General features: G+C 38.2%; 1 protein-coding gene and 5 non-coding genes across 6 annotated transcripts; 5 read left to right on the top strand and 1 right to left on the bottom strand.

Annotated features, from left to right (window-relative positions):
* Positions 1 to 801: 801 nt before the first annotated feature.
* LOC144665138 (polyunsaturated fatty acid 5-lipoxygenase-like) lies at positions 802 to 17,395 on the top strand. The gene is made up of 16 exons (XM_078526309.1): positions 802 to 1,701; positions 4,047 to 4,091; positions 5,392 to 5,517; positions 6,050 to 6,147; positions 6,525 to 6,657; positions 7,247 to 7,345; positions 9,278 to 9,374; positions 10,575 to 10,692; positions 11,111 to 11,203; positions 11,337 to 11,397; positions 11,823 to 11,928; positions 12,661 to 12,749; positions 13,446 to 13,619; positions 14,205 to 14,368; positions 15,376 to 15,492; positions 15,790 to 17,395. Exons 1-15 carry the CDS (start codon positions 1,189 to 1,191, stop codon positions 15,476 to 15,478), a joined length of 2,019 nt encoding a protein of 672 aa, XP_078382435.1. The 5' UTR covers positions 802 to 1,188; the 3' UTR covers positions 15,479 to 15,492; positions 15,790 to 17,395.
* Trnar-ucu (transfer RNA arginine (anticodon UCU)) lies at positions 3,231 to 3,304 on the top strand. Its single transcript has one exon. It is a non-coding gene; the product is annotated as a tRNA-Arg (tRNA).
* Trnar-ucu (transfer RNA arginine (anticodon UCU)) lies at positions 4,531 to 4,604 on the bottom strand. Its single transcript has one exon. It is a non-coding gene; the product is annotated as a tRNA-Arg (tRNA).
* On the top strand, positions 7,555 to 7,628 carry Trnar-ucu (transfer RNA arginine (anticodon UCU)). The gene has a single exon. It is a non-coding gene; the product is annotated as a tRNA-Arg (tRNA).
* Trnar-ucu (transfer RNA arginine (anticodon UCU)) lies at positions 8,647 to 8,720 on the top strand. The gene has a single exon. It is a non-coding gene; the product is annotated as a tRNA-Arg (tRNA).
* On the top strand, positions 10,002 to 10,075 carry Trnar-ucu (transfer RNA arginine (anticodon UCU)). Its single transcript has one exon. It is a non-coding gene; the product is annotated as a tRNA-Arg (tRNA).
* Positions 17,396 to 17,489: the final 94 nt, after the last annotated feature.

Genomic DNA, 17,489 nt, shown 5'->3' with positions numbered 1-17,489 from the left:
TCGGAACAGAAAGTTCAAATTCAGTTTCTCCCGTTCGTCCACTCTTTGTCAGACTAGTTGGGACACCGCCTTGATGTATCGCTAAAATCCCATCAATAATGAAGGAAATGCTTGGTTTTCATTTAGAAGAGTTGAGGTTTTTGGAGCTTAAACACTCAAAGGATTAAACAAGATAAGCTGGCGGGAATTTCCCGTTTTTCATTTAGGCTGGCTTTCGCCGGATCGATATTCCTGTATTACTTGTTTATGTTACTCCAAGAAACCCGCATTACCGGTTATTTACATACTCTCTCCAATACCAGTCAGAAATTGGCAGAGGGACAGGTTAGATGGATTTATATATTACAGTAGCTTTTCAGCTAATTTAATTTACTACTAGTAGTACATAAAATCTGCCTGGCTTTTGACATAGTTACTTATTTCTTCTTGTGCCAGTTGGTCAAGCCTTGCTTATTTTTTTTTTGAAGAATACAAGAACTAAGAAGATGGGAAAAATTTTCTTGAAAGGTTAAAAACATAGCCTCAACAAAACCGTTCATCTGAGTCGTAGAAGACAAGTCAGGGCCAGTAATCGAAGGTCCCTGCACAAAAATAACTGTCAAACAAATTCGCTCTACTTGTGAAATGCCCACTGATTTTTTCTAATAAAATGTCTCTGAGTTAATAATCGTCCCAAAGCGGTTTTCTTGATGAAGTAGTTAAAAATTCATGAGAAAGGACTATTCCACCTGTTGCCTGTGGCTGAGTCTGTTTATTAAGTTTATTTTATTATATATTTTCAATATAAACAAGCTTTTTGTAGAGTCTAATTGAGCTAGCGAGACGCTGTACCAGTCGAAGGGTACAGTTTGCCGGCGGAAGAAAATGAAATGATTTTGCTGCAATGAGCTATTTAAAGTGGCCGGCCCTTAACGTCGCCTCACCCATGTTATCCTCAGTGGATCATCTCAGGTTGCTTGGAATGAAGAAGAGATGATTTTATAACTTGACGGTTGCTAGCTAGAACACAATTCTCCATAAACGACGACTCAATACAAGCAGAACAAAATGTGCTTCAAGTTTAGGTAGCCTCCACTAACCGCTTTGCCTGTGTAATTCAACTTTGGTTGTAATCGATTTTAAGCGCGAAATTTCACATAACACCTGTTGCAGCTGAAATGCAGGTCGGCACAGCGAAGGATTAATCAAATGGGGAATACAGTGGATTGCTTTAGCTGCTTTGACATTCCTGGTTTGGTGATAACAGTCAAGACAGGAGACACAAAAGGCGGAGGGCTTCACAACGCAGCTTTTTTAACTATAATCGACGAGAAAGGAAACAGGTCTAAAGAATTATGCCTGCAAGGGTGTTGTGTGACAGTGTTCAAGAAGGGCCACACGGATACATTCAAGTTTTGTGAACCGATCAAAATAGGACGCTTCAGCAAGATTGAGTTTGTTCGACGTGACACGACAGATCGGAGAAATTACGTGGAGTGGTTCATAGAAACGATTGAAATTCGACGATACAACGGAGAAGATTATGAAGATTTTATTTTCCCTTGCCATCGATGGATCAAGAACAGACATCCTTTGATATTAAGGATGTATGATAGCACGCTGCCTCAGTTTGATATCGAGACTGAGCAAAGGGAGACGGAATTGTTTTGGAAGAGAACGATGTATCGATATTACAGAAGAAGACCTGGAATTCCACCGCAGGTGAGGGAACTTTATAATAAACGCTACCTTATTAAATTAATATAATTTCTCCGCTTTATTAAACCGTCACGATGTGACTTCGCATCCTGGGTACATACATTTGCAATGCTTGCTTGCGAATTTATTAATGTACCTAAGCGAATTTGCATAGCATGCCGGCATTTTAACAAAAGCGTCTAACAGAGCCATTTAAAAGAGAAACTCAAAACTATCAAGAATATGTTTTGTCAGTCTTTTTAGCACTGCTCTAACAGTGTTTTAGCGTCTCTAACAACTGTAGGTACTGGACAAACGCCAACTGTCAAGGTCTTCACTTAGAGCATAGCGTCGTCTTGGAATAGCTTTTATTTGCAGTATCATAAGTATCTCCTCACATCAATCTTGGCCCGACGCAGACTTTACCTTTTTTGTAAGTTTTGTGTAATGACACTCTACGAAACGTCTCATATTAAACTGGGTTTCGGTTTAGTTTAAAACTGCCCTCTGCAGGAATAATTTATCTCCTCAAACCGGTTTTTGAGCGGCCTACCAGTTTCCATCTTCTTGAAAAGAACTTCCGCGTTTAACAAACAATTTTTTTTTTAGCAATCAGCTTACATGTAAGGGGTGGAGTAATCAATGTATTCCTAAGACCTCATTTTTACGTTTTTAAGGAAAGTAGTTTTTGCTAACATCAAAAAGAGTTTGTCCGTGCAAAGCCATTTTTCAAAGATTGAAGAGATCAGAGGATTTTTGGAGTCAAAATGTTACCGAGTCATGCGCCTGCTCACTTTCACAGTTTGAGTTCAGATTGGGTTGCGAATGTCAGGTAATTAACCAGAGGCATGCAGAAGTAAATTTGCCAGGAGCATGCAGCCGGATGACTTTTCATATTAAAATATTATATTTGTTATTTTTATGAAGTAAAAGAACGTAAACACGGCTTGTTGTTGCCTTTCTGGGTTCCTCGTAGTGCGCACTGGCCTCTATACACACTTAGTGTAAGAATACTAAGATTTTCCCGGGATAAATACAGAAATTTTACTCCCAATGTTCAACGTTACATTACAAATCGATAAAATTGTAATAAAAAATCGATCATTTCGATTTGTCACTCGATTTGTCACCCGAATTTCTGACGATTCTTACTGATTTCAGTCAAAAATCGATAAAAAACACTTGATTTTATTGCACGAACGCAAGCACAGGGGAATGAAAATTTTTGATAATTGTGCCTGTGCTTGCGTATGCTTTAGTGGAAGCCGTTTTCACGGTGAAATAAGAGCTGTTATGCTTGTGCATGCGTCGCTAGTGAAAACCAGGCTAACCGCGGGAGATAAATTACTGCATCACGACTGCATCACTTGACTTTCGCCATATGCAAACAATAAGAAATTGGCTCGTTTCGCGAACAGTTTTAGGTTAAATTTGTTCCGCTCGATCCTTAAAAAAATCGCGACAGAGAAATTAAAAGCCCTGCATACATCGTCTAATATGACTTGAGAATTTATTCATCTTGTCACTAAATCCCGGCCGTTATTGCATCAGCAGCCCCTGTGGCGCAATGGACTAGCGTGTTGGACTTCTAATTCAAAGGTTGTGGGTTCGAGTCCCACCAGGGGTGTTTTTTTTTTCTTCTGGATAGTTAAAGAAAATATTGAAGATATGATCAGTAACATCTTATGAACCATTTTATTCATTTATTTATGACACAAATAATATATGAAGCTATATTGCAGATCTGACTGATGTGCAGTCAACTCTCTCTAAGACGGACACCTTCGGGACCGGCCGCAACTGTCCGTCTTAGAGAGGTGTCCGTCTTGTAGAGAGTCGAGGTAACGTGACACCAGTAATTCTGAGATAATATTAAAGCTAAACCTTTGCACAATGCAACAAACCTTTACTAACTGCAACAAGATTAAAATAATAAAAGACCGTATTATTTGTTAATTAAAATCAAAAATTGAAAGCGACAAACTGTAATACTGAAAGTAGAAAACGACCTCTTTAGTGTCCATACACGTAAGCAGAGAAGTAATCCGTTAAAACGTCATTGTTTCTGGTTAGTAAGCTTGGTATACACGTATCCTTAGGGTGCTAACTAACTTTGCTTTAGGTCGATACGACGTTTGGAAGTATTTTCAATAATAAAGCATGATAAAAAACACTTCTCAAGTGTCTGTTAATGATTTCAAAGTGTCCGTTGTCCGTCTTAGAGAGGTGTCCGTCTTATAGGGAGTTTGGTTACAGTAAAATGACTGAAAAACGGCAGGGACTATCACCAGGTGTCCGTCTTATGGAGGTGTCCATCTTATAGAGGTGTCCGTTAAGAGAAAGTTGACTGTATTTGTATTGCTTTTCAGATAAGCTTCTGCCCGAAGGAGGAGGTCTTCAGCTACAATCACCAGGTCAGTGCAAACGGTATCAAAATAAATCGCTAAGCTGTAATATATTGAAGCCGTTATAAGCTGTGATCATGCCCTCTCTCCCTACTCACCTTCCCGAGTAGGGAGTACTTTTTATTTTTTATTCTCTCTTTCCAAAAAAAGACGCCTGATCGCAGATTAATCACGACCCAAATGTTAGTGCAAAGGATCGCCAAGTTTTGGACAGGTTACTGCAGACTTTACGTTACCAGACTGACTGACTGGGAGAAATGATTGGAAATTGATTGAAAAATACCTCGAGGTTTTGAACATTAATGGCACGCTTCAGCGTGATGCGATGTAAGAACATCCAGATACTGAAATAAAACAGTTAAAAGTTAGATATTGTTCATTTAAGTTTTTCTGATACTTAACGAAAAAAAGGGAGTGTGTTATATATGGGAAAACCAAAAAAAAAATCCACCCCCGGTGGGACTCGAACCCACAACCTTTGAATTAGAAGTCCAACACGCTAGTCCATTGCGCCACGGGGGCTTCACGTGAAAATAGCTCACTATTTTTTAATCTTAGTTTGTGGTATTTTGTTTTGTTTATGAAGTCAAGTTTTTTCTAACCAAAAATATTATTTTTCCTCCTGTTTTGCCTTCACGGCTGTTGTTTGGTATATAGTAAACTTGCCAGTACCTGTTAGCACGTGGTTCTCGGTGCTTTACATTAACGAGTTTTTCTAAGGACTGATTTACACGGTATGAGCTTCTCGCATGCTAAAAGCTTACGGAAGGCTTACGACATGAATTAAGACCGATTGTGTTTATTACACGCGCGCGCGTTTGTCAAACCCCCCCTTAAAACCCAGTGGAATCTAAAAAAGTAACTGGGATGGCAGGTTCCCTGTGTGGCTTAGTCAATAGGACCTCATAGCGTAAGCGTTTCGCATTCGACAACCAAAGGGAAAAAAAAAAAGAAAAAAAAAAAAATTAGAGAAAAAAATTTAATGTAAAAAAAAAACCGGCGGGTTCCACTGGGTCTGTTACAGAGGGGTGTAATAATCGTAGGCAAAAACCGCACCTTCTAATTCGCCCCGGCCCCAAGAAGGGTTTGTGTTCCACCTCATCGTCAGTAAACCACAATAAATATAAATAACATGTTGCTTGATTCAGAAATAATTCAGTCATCTCTGACACTTGGCCAAGGTATAAAGCCTTGGTGAAATACACCAAAATGAGAAGTATATAAACGAATAACTTAAAAAAAAAAACCGAAATGGAGGCAAAGTCAGGAGCACTCAGATTTTTCTTTTCTTTTTTTTCCTCTTTTTAAGTGGGATATCATTGTTAGACGAGCTGGTTTGATCAGCAAATACAATCTTCCCGACTTTGGTTCTGAGCCGTGGAGTTCGCTTCATGACTTCGATGAGATTTTCGACAGGAAGTTTGGCAAACCAGCGGTGAGTGAAGTGTGTGTATGTCTGTTAAACAGGTCTGATGGTTTCTCAGCGAACCTCGTTCCAGGGGGTTTCTCGGCGGTGTTTTGCAAGATGTTTATTTCAACGCCGGAAAGACCCTGGGGACGAAGATGTTTCTCGGATGAGTCGCATTTTTGACCAACGTGACTGAGCCGGTGTTTTCGTCAGAGCGGTTGCTGAGCAACAGAAGACATAGTTATGACGACATCATGACGTAATAACATTCGGCGAATTCCTAAACGCTCGTGAAAATATTTGGTTAGTCAAACACTATAAGAAACTCATACCAAAACAGATATTTCTTGTCCGAATAAACTTTTAAAACAAAAATATTAATTACAGGACTCCAAACTTGTCAGATCACCTTGTCGTCAGTGTTCATCATTGTAATCTAACAACATCTTTAGTGACAACTAGTAACACTCTAGCCGCTCCTTCAAGCAAGGGTAGAAAATTGAATTGTGTTTAGAATACATTCACGTTGTGAATTTACACCATAACTTTTTTTTCTCAGGGACGGAATTTTTGGCGAGATGATGTACATTTCGCCAGACAGAGATTGTGTGGCTGCAATCCAACGTTAATTCGTCTGTGCACCGAAATACCTGACAAGTAAGTCATGAATACTATTAAAAACAGTTTAGTTTAATATGCATGGCAGTTTTACATCGCTCGCTTAGACAGAAGGCCAATATTTTAAGCCGTCAAGGCCTTGTTTGGTGCTGCAAATTAAGGACCGAAAACAAACAAACACACAAGCAAACGAAAAAACACTGCCATACCGCGTTTACGGTCTACACCGTTCAAGCATGAAAAATGGTCTCTTTTATGGGTCAAAAAGCTTGGGCCACGCCCAGATTGGTCTCATGTCTCTATCTCACGGGAGTGCCCTTCGTGTGCTTACCGGAGGTTTACTGGCTTAATGTATGCCCCGGGATAGTGTTACATGGGTATGATTATCTCGTTTTTATGAAATTGGTTTCTTATAGGTTTGCAGTTACTTCTGTGATGGTTGAGCCGTTGCTTGAAGGACAAACACTGGACGATGCTTTAGCAGCAAGGAGGATCTTTATTGTTGATTTAGAAATCCTAAGCCGGTTAAAACTTGATGACGATAGAAAGGTTTGATGTGTTGTCAGGACACGAGCTCTTGAATCGCATTCTTAAACTGGGGAAATGAGTACAGAGTGTCAGTAAGAGTAGCAAACCCAACAGTTTAGAACGGCCGTGAGTAATTACAAGCTGTAATGGTCATCAGCAAATTAGCTGCAAAATGTGATGTAGTGTCCAACATTTGTAGAGACTATCCATCGTATACCATAACATGCCGGTTTTAAGCTTAGTAAAAAGTGTAGGGAGCAATTTATCCGGGGTGAGAGGGGGATTACTAACTAGGTAGCATATTAAATTTCGAAATAAAATGAGCCGACAGCAAAAGACTTTGAGGTTCTGGTAAGTGGTAAGGAGTCCACACTGATCAAGTTTTCATCTGGTGTGGCTAGCCAAACATGGGTCAAAAACAGGCAAAATAAACCTACACGTCTTACACCCTTCTGACTCGAGTCAAAATCCTGTGAATTAGTATGGAAAGCTTTGTTCTTTTAGCTATTACCGGATCAAATTTAATAGTCTTGATATAATGAGTAAAAAACATGACAGACCGATCATAAGTATTAAATAACCTGTCAAATTTTTGTAATTCGTTTTGCAGGTTGTCTCTCCAATGGCGCTTTTTTTTTTGAGTCCCGCCAAATCTTATCTTGTTCCCATCGCTATTCAGCTCTTCCAAGAGAAAGGAGAGGACAATCCGGTGAGTAATTAAAGTTTAGCTAGAGGTAAATAACGTCAATATTACACGACTAGGAAATACGTGTAAATGACAAACCGTCCTCTCTTTTTTCCGTTTGCTTTGCTTTCTGAATTAACAGAAAAGGTCTTTTCGCTCTACGCCCTGACTGGGGAGCCTGTACGCAGGCTAAATCATTGTTACAACTTTAACATGTTTTGAAAACAAGTAACGCCCCCGTGGCGCAATGGACTAGCGTGTTGGACTTCTAATTCAAAGGTTGTGGGTTCGAATCCCACCGGGGGTGTTTTTCTTTTCTTATCAACGGCTTTTATTCCTTTTTATCAAATTTAAAAAGAGCCAAATTAACTTGCTTACAGAAAAATAAACTAACTCTGTGCTTGCGGGTATACTGATGTAGTGTTTTTGTTGTTGTTTGTTTACTGAGGATGATACCTTGACTCGGTCAGAAATTTCCGCGCGCTCTCACAGCAATACCGACTATCGTGCTTGATGGATAAAGCCCTTCGAGCTTGTCAAGAAAATCAAGGCCTGGTTCTCTTCATATTTGAGAGAGGGTGGTCTACCATAAAATCATTAACAGCTATCTGTGAAATTGAAGTTTAAAGTAAATTGTGACCAAAAACCATCTAAAACTTTTATGTAATACGTATTAAATTTTAAACACGTGACTCACCACGCCCGAGTGCGTGAAAATTTTACAACTAGAAATTCTCACCAGTAAGAGATCAACTAAAGAGCCAGCGTAATATCAGAGCGATGGCTACCTTTTATTACTTTGAAACGCCGGTCGGAATGAGATGGACTGACGCTAGTTAAAGACAGGAAATAACTTTGGTCCAGTTAAACGTGTTGTTTCATTTCGAGCGGATTCCTTATGCCCTTCTTAGGATAACTGTTTTTGTGCAATAAAACTTTATCTTTCAACGCCACAAGTGGTGGGAATCGTTAACCATGATTTTCTCGACCTGTAGGGCGTGGCCAATCACGTGACCTAAATTTTTTACTAAAATTATCTTTTTTTGATCATCTTAATAACTTGAGCATTTTCATTCCCATTACCACGCACCTAAGTGTATTGTTACAACATTAACATATTTTGATAATGAACACTTTTAACTTAAGAAAGGGCCAACGGTTAATACAAAGAACCGGATCCAAATTGTATAAATACGAACAAATTAAAATACAAAAACGCTGACCGTACGGTAGAGGAATTGAACTTGTGTATTTTCAATCCCTCTACCGTACGGTCAGCCTTTCTGTTTTTTAATTAATTTGTTCATATTCTGATTGCACGAACCGCCCCCGTGGCGCAATGGACTAGCGTGTTGGACTTCTAATTCAAAGGTTGTGGATTCGAATCCCACCGGGGGTGGAATTTTATCAACTTGTCTCATTTTTTTATCTTCTTAATCAAATTTAAAACGAGCCAAAGTAACTTTCCGCAGGAAAATTTAACTAGCTTTGTGCTTGCGGGAAGGTTACTTATGTAATGTTTTTGTAGTTTGTTGTTCGTTTATTGAGGACGATACCAATACTCGGTAAAAAATTTCCGCGCTCTCGCTCTTTCAGTAATACTGACTACTGACTACTGTAAGTCGTGTAAACCTTTGTCTAAATCATAATCCATTTCCATCCTCGCCATCTTTAGCCATGCTGACTTCTTAATGCGTTTCAGCTGCTATTTTCTGAATACTGTTCAGTTAACCTTAATCGTTTTAATGAGGTTTGCTTCTATCAAGATATACATGTGTTCGATCTTCTCGAAGCACATCAGCCCTTTGGCTGCTTATTACCATCCTACTTATCAAATGAAGCGTGATGACGTGATGACTTTATGATGTTGTTGTTGATGATGATGATGATGAAAATGATGATGATGATGATGATGATGATGATGATGATGATCAGATGCTAACATGTTCTTGACAGGTTTTCCTTCCCAGTGATCCTTGGTACACGTGGATGTTGGCTAAGATGTGGTTCAACAATGCTGACGCACAGTATCACAGAGCATGCGTACTGCTAGGTACAACTAGTAAATGACAACAACCAGCTTTATTTGCATGACTACATAGGGATTTGGTGGTATTGCAAAAGCTACTTAAATTTAATTACATGTTATTTCATTAACTAAGATATCTAGTAAAGCAGAAAGTAACATAACAAAAAAAAAACAAACAAAAAACAACAACAACAACAACAACAACAAAACAAACTAGTAATTTTAATATTTAAAGAAGGTTTTTTAAGCCGATCTGTTTTTCTTTTCTAAATTTTCGGTGACATCTGTTCACCTTCATCAGAGTAAGCGAACGTTTGTTGGTGCTCGCGCTACCAATCCGTAGCACCAACAAACTTTCACTTACTCTGATGAAGGTGAACATATGTCACCGAAAATTTAGAAAAGAAAAACAGATCGGCTTAAAAAACCTTCTTTAAATGTCTTCTACCGATCGCACTACTGGTTCCAGTATTTTCAGTAATTTTAATCGGTGCAATCTCCGTTAGGCTACAGAACTAAACAAAAGCATATAATCGTAACCAGAGATCATCACCTAGGCCGCACAGCAAAGAAATTTAGCTCAGTGTAGCGGGAAGCCTGTTCGCAGGCTAAATCATTGTTACAATTTTAAAATGTTTGAAAGTCAGAACCGCCCCCGTGGCGCAATTGACTAGCGTGGTGGACTTCTAATTCAAAGGTTGTGGGTTCGAGTCCCACCGGGGGTGTTTTTTTATCAACTGACGTCATGACTCAGCAAGACTCAGACAAACAAACCGGAACGATGGACGATTTTCCTAAAACACTTTCTAACACAAGTGTTCCTAAAAAAAAATTTCAAACTAAGTCTTCTCCTAGATTCCCTCTATTTCTCTTAGAACATGCTGATGTTGTCTGAGCGTCGAAGGGGTATAATCATTTGCATTCTATTTTTAATTCTTTTTTATGCTATTGATTAAACCTTAGTGCATCACTGGGGAGCAGCCCTAATTCCAGATCAATTTCGGCAATAACCTGAATTACGAAATGACTTGTTGTTTTTGAGAAGAGTAAGAAACCAAAAGTAGAGAAGAAAACCTTTAAATTTAAACACACATGACTTTGTAGCCCACGTTATTAAGATTTGAAAGTTGTAAAAAATGAGCTTTTCAACGAACAAACATATTTCACCCTCAACATTTAGCGGCCCTATTTATTCTTGTCGGTCCTGTTTTTGTTCTCATAAAGGTTACACTCATCTCTTTTTGGAAGCTGTTGCCATAGCAACACATCGTCAGCTTTCTCCCTCACACCCAGTCTTCAGGTTGCTTTCGCCGTACTTGCGTCAAGTGATCCCTGTAAACTGGTAAGTATTTGACGCGCTATAGACCTGAACTGAAGCTAGCTGGTTCTGTTAAAGCAGAAAATGCATTTAATTGACACCCTTTTTAATATCAAATCAGTCATAGAAACGGCACAACTGGCATTAAGGTCTTGAAACGCGCACAGAATTTAATTTTGAAATTTTCAACAGGTTCTTATCACCTCTGTGTTGGTAAATTTCATTTGGTCAGGTGATGGATACAAGGATTTACTTCTAGAAAATATGGAACTTACTAAAAAAGACATACGTGATATCATTATGGATGGGAGAAATCACTTTTCAGTCGATATTCTCCGCGCTGGTGCGCGAAATATTTTAATTTAGTTCCGTTACATCGAGGGACGCGTGTGTTCACAAATAATTAAAATTGCAGTAAAGATAAATTCTCTTTTCTTAACAGTTTTGAAGTCAATGAGCTACTCGCTCCAGGCTCTTGGATTGATAGCGCGACGACACTAGGAGCGAAAGGTACCCTGGATCTTATAGCGTTGGGGTAAGTTCTTTGCAATGCAATGGCGTAGTTTAGAAAATAAAACAAAAAGAAATTAGAATTGTAGTAACTTATAGCATGTTAATTGATCGTGCGTAGCCCTTGGTCGTTAATAAATGATTCTTTGTGTGTATAGATGGCAAGATTGGAGAATGGATTTGCACGGAACGTTGCCAGCTGACCTCGAGCAAAGAGGGGTGAGTTGTTAGGGTGCAGTTTATCTTTAATTGTAACATGGGGAAAGAATACAGATAAAAGGTATACGGGGCATGTACTTTGAAATGCACGGTATAGTAATCTTATTGTCACTTTAAGTACATTTTTATCTTGTGTCCCCAAATTAGTGAGAGAATCTTCCCTAGCTATGTGGTTTTGACACACTTATAAAATTCTAGATAAGATAAGATAAGATGAGATGAGATGAGATGAGATGAGATGAGATGAGATGAGATGAGATGAGATGAGATGAGATGAGATGAGATAAGATAAGATAAGATAAGATGATAATAATGATGATGATTATGATAATGATAACGATGCGATGTTTAAGATAAGATCTTCCTTCTGGACAGACTTTTTCTTGACACGGCGTAATGCTATTTTTGCTCCTTCATGGTAACAGGTTTCTGACCCGTCAGTCCTGCCTGACTACCCTTACAGAGATGACGGACTCATGCTGTACAGCGCCATCAATAAATATGTCCTGTCAATCATTGAGGCGCGATATGGTAAGTTGGTTAGTTACCTTATTATAAGACTGAAATTAACGCTTGTGTTAATTAAGGTATTTGAAATTAATGCGACTGAAATTAACGCGAATCGAAGGAAAAATACTTCCCAATAAAGGAAATTAACGTGAAAGAGAAGGTAACATTTCAAAATGAAGTAAAATTAACGCGACGTACACAAAGAAAAACGCTTATTGAGACAACAGGAACAAGTTTATTTCAACACTAGGTGTATAATCCGAGACGGAAACAATGTTCGTGATACTTTAGCCAAACGTATGGGTTAAGCGAGGGAATCTGACCGCTTCGAGCGTTCTTCAGTTTCAGTAATTCTGGTAGATTTTCACCCTGATTTTAAGGCGACAGACCAAGAACTTAATGGCGCTCTTGAAATTGGAAGTTGCTTTTTCCTAGGAGATAAGAACGTCTGGACTGTATCGAGAAATTGGGGCCAAAATAATGGAAATTAAAGTCGCTAACTTAACGCTCCACTTAATTAACGGCGCAGAAATTGATATTAACAAAAATTAACGCGACTTAAACTAACGCAAATTTTTGAAATTCGCGTTAATTTCATGAAGCGTTAATTTCCTATAATAAGGTATTTTCTGGGTAGTAATTTATTTTACGACTTAATGTTCAGCTGAGAAATTTCAAGTACAGTCTTCAGTTACCTTATATGTGGCTCTTGGTGTATTCTGCTTGTTCTGTTTTGCTTTTTATCACACAAAGACGAAGAAGAGAAGTTGGCGGACGATTATGAGCTACAGGCGTGGTGCCTGGAACTAGTTGCAGATGGAAATCCCGGATGTGGAATTAAGGTGGGTTGTAGATCAAATGTGATGCTTTCTACGCTGTTACTAGTTTGCCTGCAGGCTCATGCAAGTTTGGATTACGAGACTTCATTACAAAATAAATTGAAATAAGTTATTGGCTTGAAGCGTGGTTAAAATCCTTCATCCCATGGGCCATCGTGCGAATATCACTTGACTTAAAGAAGATCATGGTTTTAAGTACTGAGGTATTCTCATAACATTTCCACAAAGCTTAAAAAACCTCGTAAATAGTGATTCAGATTAATAAAACCTACTTGCCAAATGGCAAGCCAGAATTCGTTATGAAGCGAGGACAATGATCGCGAGTGTTGAATTGGCCGGTTTGCAAGATTTATACCTTGTTTTTCTTACGCATGACTGGAATTTCTTTGAGAGTTCGCTCAAATATTTTGCAACATGGATGAATTGTGCACTCTGTAGTATATGAGTTTCCAGATGAAGATCTGCAAATCACATCTGGCAATGAAATTCATTTCACTGGTTATAACTATAGAGTGCGTTCTTGGTGGCCATGTTGAAGGAGTAAAACAATAGAACGATTTTCCTTTGAGAAAAAATATCATTTTTATGCAAATATAGTTTATTGTTTGACTCCTCCAACATGGCTGCAATGAAACCACGCTATAGGTAGCAGTTAAGTATCACCTTTCAGTCACTAGCTAAAACTGCTCTCCATTCCAGGGCGTGCCAGGTGAAGGGAGGTTCGATACAACAGAACAACTCGCCCAGGTGATAACTTCCATAATATTCACCAGCACGGTCGGGCATGCCGCGGTCAATGTATCGCAGTATGATGAGTATGCATTTCTTCCAAATTATCCCGCCGTCTTGAAAGGACAACCGCCGAGAGACAAGGTAAGTTTATTCTTTACATCATCCTAAGCGAACAGAAATCGGCGCAGTGACTGCTTAGCACGTTTGACTCTATATTGGGCGGTTTTGGTTTGAGCTCTGCCCAGGGTTATTGCGTTGAGTTCGAATTCTTGAACAAGACACTTTACTCTAACAGTTAGTTCATTGTGAAATAAAAATTGGACAAGGTAAATGAACAGATCCACTGCAGCAAGTGTTTCGAGTGTAAGCTCTTCGTCGGAACAAAGTTAAACTTGTACTTACCGACGAAGCACAACAGTTTCGTTAGAAACTTATGTTACTCTCACAGTTCCTCTTTCCACCCAGTGATTAAATAGGAACCGGTAAATAAAACTTCACAAATCAAGACACAAAACCTTTTTTCCCACAAAAAGTAAAGTAAAATCATCCCAAAGCCTTTACATCGTTATGCAACTAGAATGTTTTGTACGTGAGATCGTTTCTACAACTAAAAATTCCAACGTTTCAGCAATAACCCCCCCCCCCCTCCCCTTTCGAAAACAAGGCCGTCTGTTTTTTTTAACAAGTAACAAGAAACACTGAAAAATGTGTTATTTTTTTTTCTAGAAATGGAGAGAGGAAAAGGAGATTTTGGAGTGTCTACCAGCTAAGAACACTTGTTTGGATATCATAGTTATAAACAAGCTACTCTCAGAGAGACATACAAATGGCTTAGCTGATTTTCATGCCATGTATCAGCATGACCCAATCGCTAAGAAAGCAATTTCCAGGTAAAATTAGTCAGAAAACGGTTATATAGAGCAGTTTTAAATTGATTGTTGTCAAATCCTCTCTTGGTGTTGTGGAAACTTAAACCAAAGCAATCACAGCGTAGCCAATAAAGCGCGTAAGCAACACAATGAACCGCACGGAAAATACTGACATGTGACCACCAAGCCGCGATAACCTAATTGGTTGAGTGAGTAGTGTGAGTTTTTTAAGCCAATCACAGTGCGTAGTAAAAATAAAAACAAAGTAATTCCATGTTGCTTTCGACACTCAACTGAAAACTGTGCTAAATGCTGCATTGTTTATGGTTAAGGCTATCTTCGTGTTGTTTTACGCCAGAGAGTTAAAGTTACCACAAGAAATCCCTACAAAACGGATTCAAACTGAGACTCTGTAGACATCACCCTTATTAGATGTAATAGATAAAAGACAGTTTAAGCTTCCTTAAACAGACCATTTATTACGCTCATGATCACTAGCCACTCCCAGGGGAGGGAGGCACTACCATATATGTGATTGTATAGGATAACGGCTTTAAATTCCCATCGGCACACCCTTCCTTCCCCGGGAGCCACTCTACATAAATACATACATACATAGCTTTTTGATAAGGCAGGTCTCGTAGGGCAGCCATAAAGGCTGGTGTGGACCTGCCATTAAATAATACACTAATAAAACATATAACTATTAATGAAAAAGAAATATAAAAAGAGAATTAAAAATATATGAAGTCAGAATCCTTGGAATTAATCAAGCAGGCTTCTTTCTCAAACTGGATTAGGTCTATAGATCTAGAGACACGTTTAAGACTTGCTTTGAAAAGCTGTAAGGAGGCAGCGTTTCTGATGTTTCTCGGGATTGAGTTCCATACTACCATAGGTCCCCGATATCTCACGCTGTTTCTGTTTCCCCGACTCCCACTACAGCACATTGTATACTTAATCCTTTTATGAAAGGTAACACAAACGTTTTAGTAAAATGATGACTTTTTACTGCAATCGATTTGCAGGTTCTTGGATGATTTAAAATACATTGCATTAACCATATTGGACCGAAACAAGAAACGACAAGTAGTTTATGAATACTTGAATCCAAGCAGAAGTTCTAAGTGAACTGCGGATATATAGTAAGTTTCGATAAGTTGGTTTCCCTGTTATTATTGATAAAATTGATTTATTGATTAACTTATTTTAAATTAACTAATTTTTGTTTTTATCTTGGTTGAGCTAAATTAGAGTGTTAGCGGCATGACTACGTGTTTTTCTAAATTGTCTACTTCTATTGGTTTTTCGTTAATTCCGGCAATTTTGCGACCAGAAGTGGAAACCGACATTTTTATTTTATTTTCTGCAGTAATAGCATAATGGTTACTGCGTTTAATCGTTATTTTACATTCTCCTCTTTTAATTTGTTTTTTTTCCAGGTGTTTTTGCCACGGCGGGCCGTGGCACATTCTCCCGTAATACAGTCTGGCGTCTTTTGCTACTGTCAATTAAATTTGTCCCGGGTAGGGTAGGGAGCTGAAATTAAGGATGGGACAGGGTTTAACCTTCAGTGTAACAATTAGCAATAAGCTTGCTAAGCATTGTCACATTAGATATTCTTTATTCCGGCATTTGTTTACTTGTTATCAGTTGTTTGTTGGGTTATTTATTTGCTGTAACTTTTCAAGTAAAGTCGAAATGAAAATTAAGTCACTGCTCCGCGAATTGATAAAACTTGTGTTTAAAATGGCGTCAGATGTAACTTAGTGACAGAAAATCGATATCTTCAGAATAATGACAAACTAAGTGACGTAACAATAAAAATATTTAATAATAAAAATATTTATTGCTACATTGTGAACAGAAACTATGAAAAGAGGGGCATGATGATATGGAAGGTGGGTTCGGTTGCCATGACGATACGTTGGATGATATTAATGCACAAAACTCAATGCTCTAAGTTTTATAATAACCAGCAACTGTTCTTTATATTGTATTGCGTTTTAATGATTCTTATTATAACGTTAAGATATTAATGAATTAGTTATTTAATATCTTGATACAAAGTATAAAATGTCAAGCTATGTTGAATAATTTCTTGATATTAGCTGTCGATTAAATACGAACATAAAGGATCACTAGGCCGACGGCACTATGACGTCATTCACCTGCTACTAGCATAATTTCTGTCAACAGCAAACTGTTTGCTATCTTCAGTTGCGTTTATTGCTGAGCTCTAATTGGCCCATTCCTCTCGTGTGACCTGGTCTAACCAATCAAAACAAACATGATGTTTTGTTAGCCAATCAGGTCCAAACTATGCCCAGTCGTCAATTGAGGGTTTCAAATTTTCCCAGGCTTACCGCCGGGTGCAAGGTTTCACTGTGAGCTCTGATTGGTTCATTGCGATGTTAGGCGTATTGTGATTGGTCAGAAGAGATTGATTGATGTGGCCAGCCATGAGAAAACCACTTTGACAAGTATCCTTATTAGCACAAGAGCAGGAATAATTGGGGAACATTTTGTGACAGTTGTAGGAAAATGAAATTGATAGTGCATTTCACCTGTTGATCTGATCTAACCCTCCAATGAATGAATGTATACATACAGGTCTAAAGAGCTTACTTGTGATTGGTTTAAAAATTAAGCGTTATTGTTAAATGCTCGTGCTCTTGAAGTTTTTGTTTTCGTGTTTCGGATGTTTTTGAATTATTGAATCAATGTTTGTTAAACTATTGGGTAATCTAGTTTGCAACGCAAATATATGTATTTTAAATTGTTTCAGTTTTGGAAGTAAAAATGAATTAAATAAGGAGGTAGCTACAATTGTAATATGATTTGGGAAGGAAGAAAGCTAATAACAATGTTAAATGGCAATCGTTAATAAATAATTATAGTGTTGTACATCGCTGAATAAATTATTATAATAAATTGTAAAATTGTAAAAAAGTTAGGTTGCAATTGAAGTTTTGATTTTTTCCATGAACCACACCAAGACTAAAAGTTATAATTAAGTTTGTCTAGCAAGGGATAATAAAATTTATATAAACTTGAGTCTGTTTACAAGTGTAATTTGTCACACATTTTCATATGTGATCGCAGTGAATCGCAGACGATCGCAAAATCGCAGAAATGACTA

The sequence above is a fragment of the Oculina patagonica genome, chromosome 9 (assembly GCF_052425735.1).
Source record: "Oculina patagonica isolate OP01 chromosome 9, crgOcupat, whole genome shotgun sequence".
In the NCBI taxonomy this organism is placed as follows: Eukaryota; Metazoa; Cnidaria; class Anthozoa; order Scleractinia; family Oculinidae; genus Oculina; species Oculina patagonica.
Note: the sequence above shows the minus strand (reverse complement) of the source record. Positions and strands in the feature narration are given on the sequence as shown.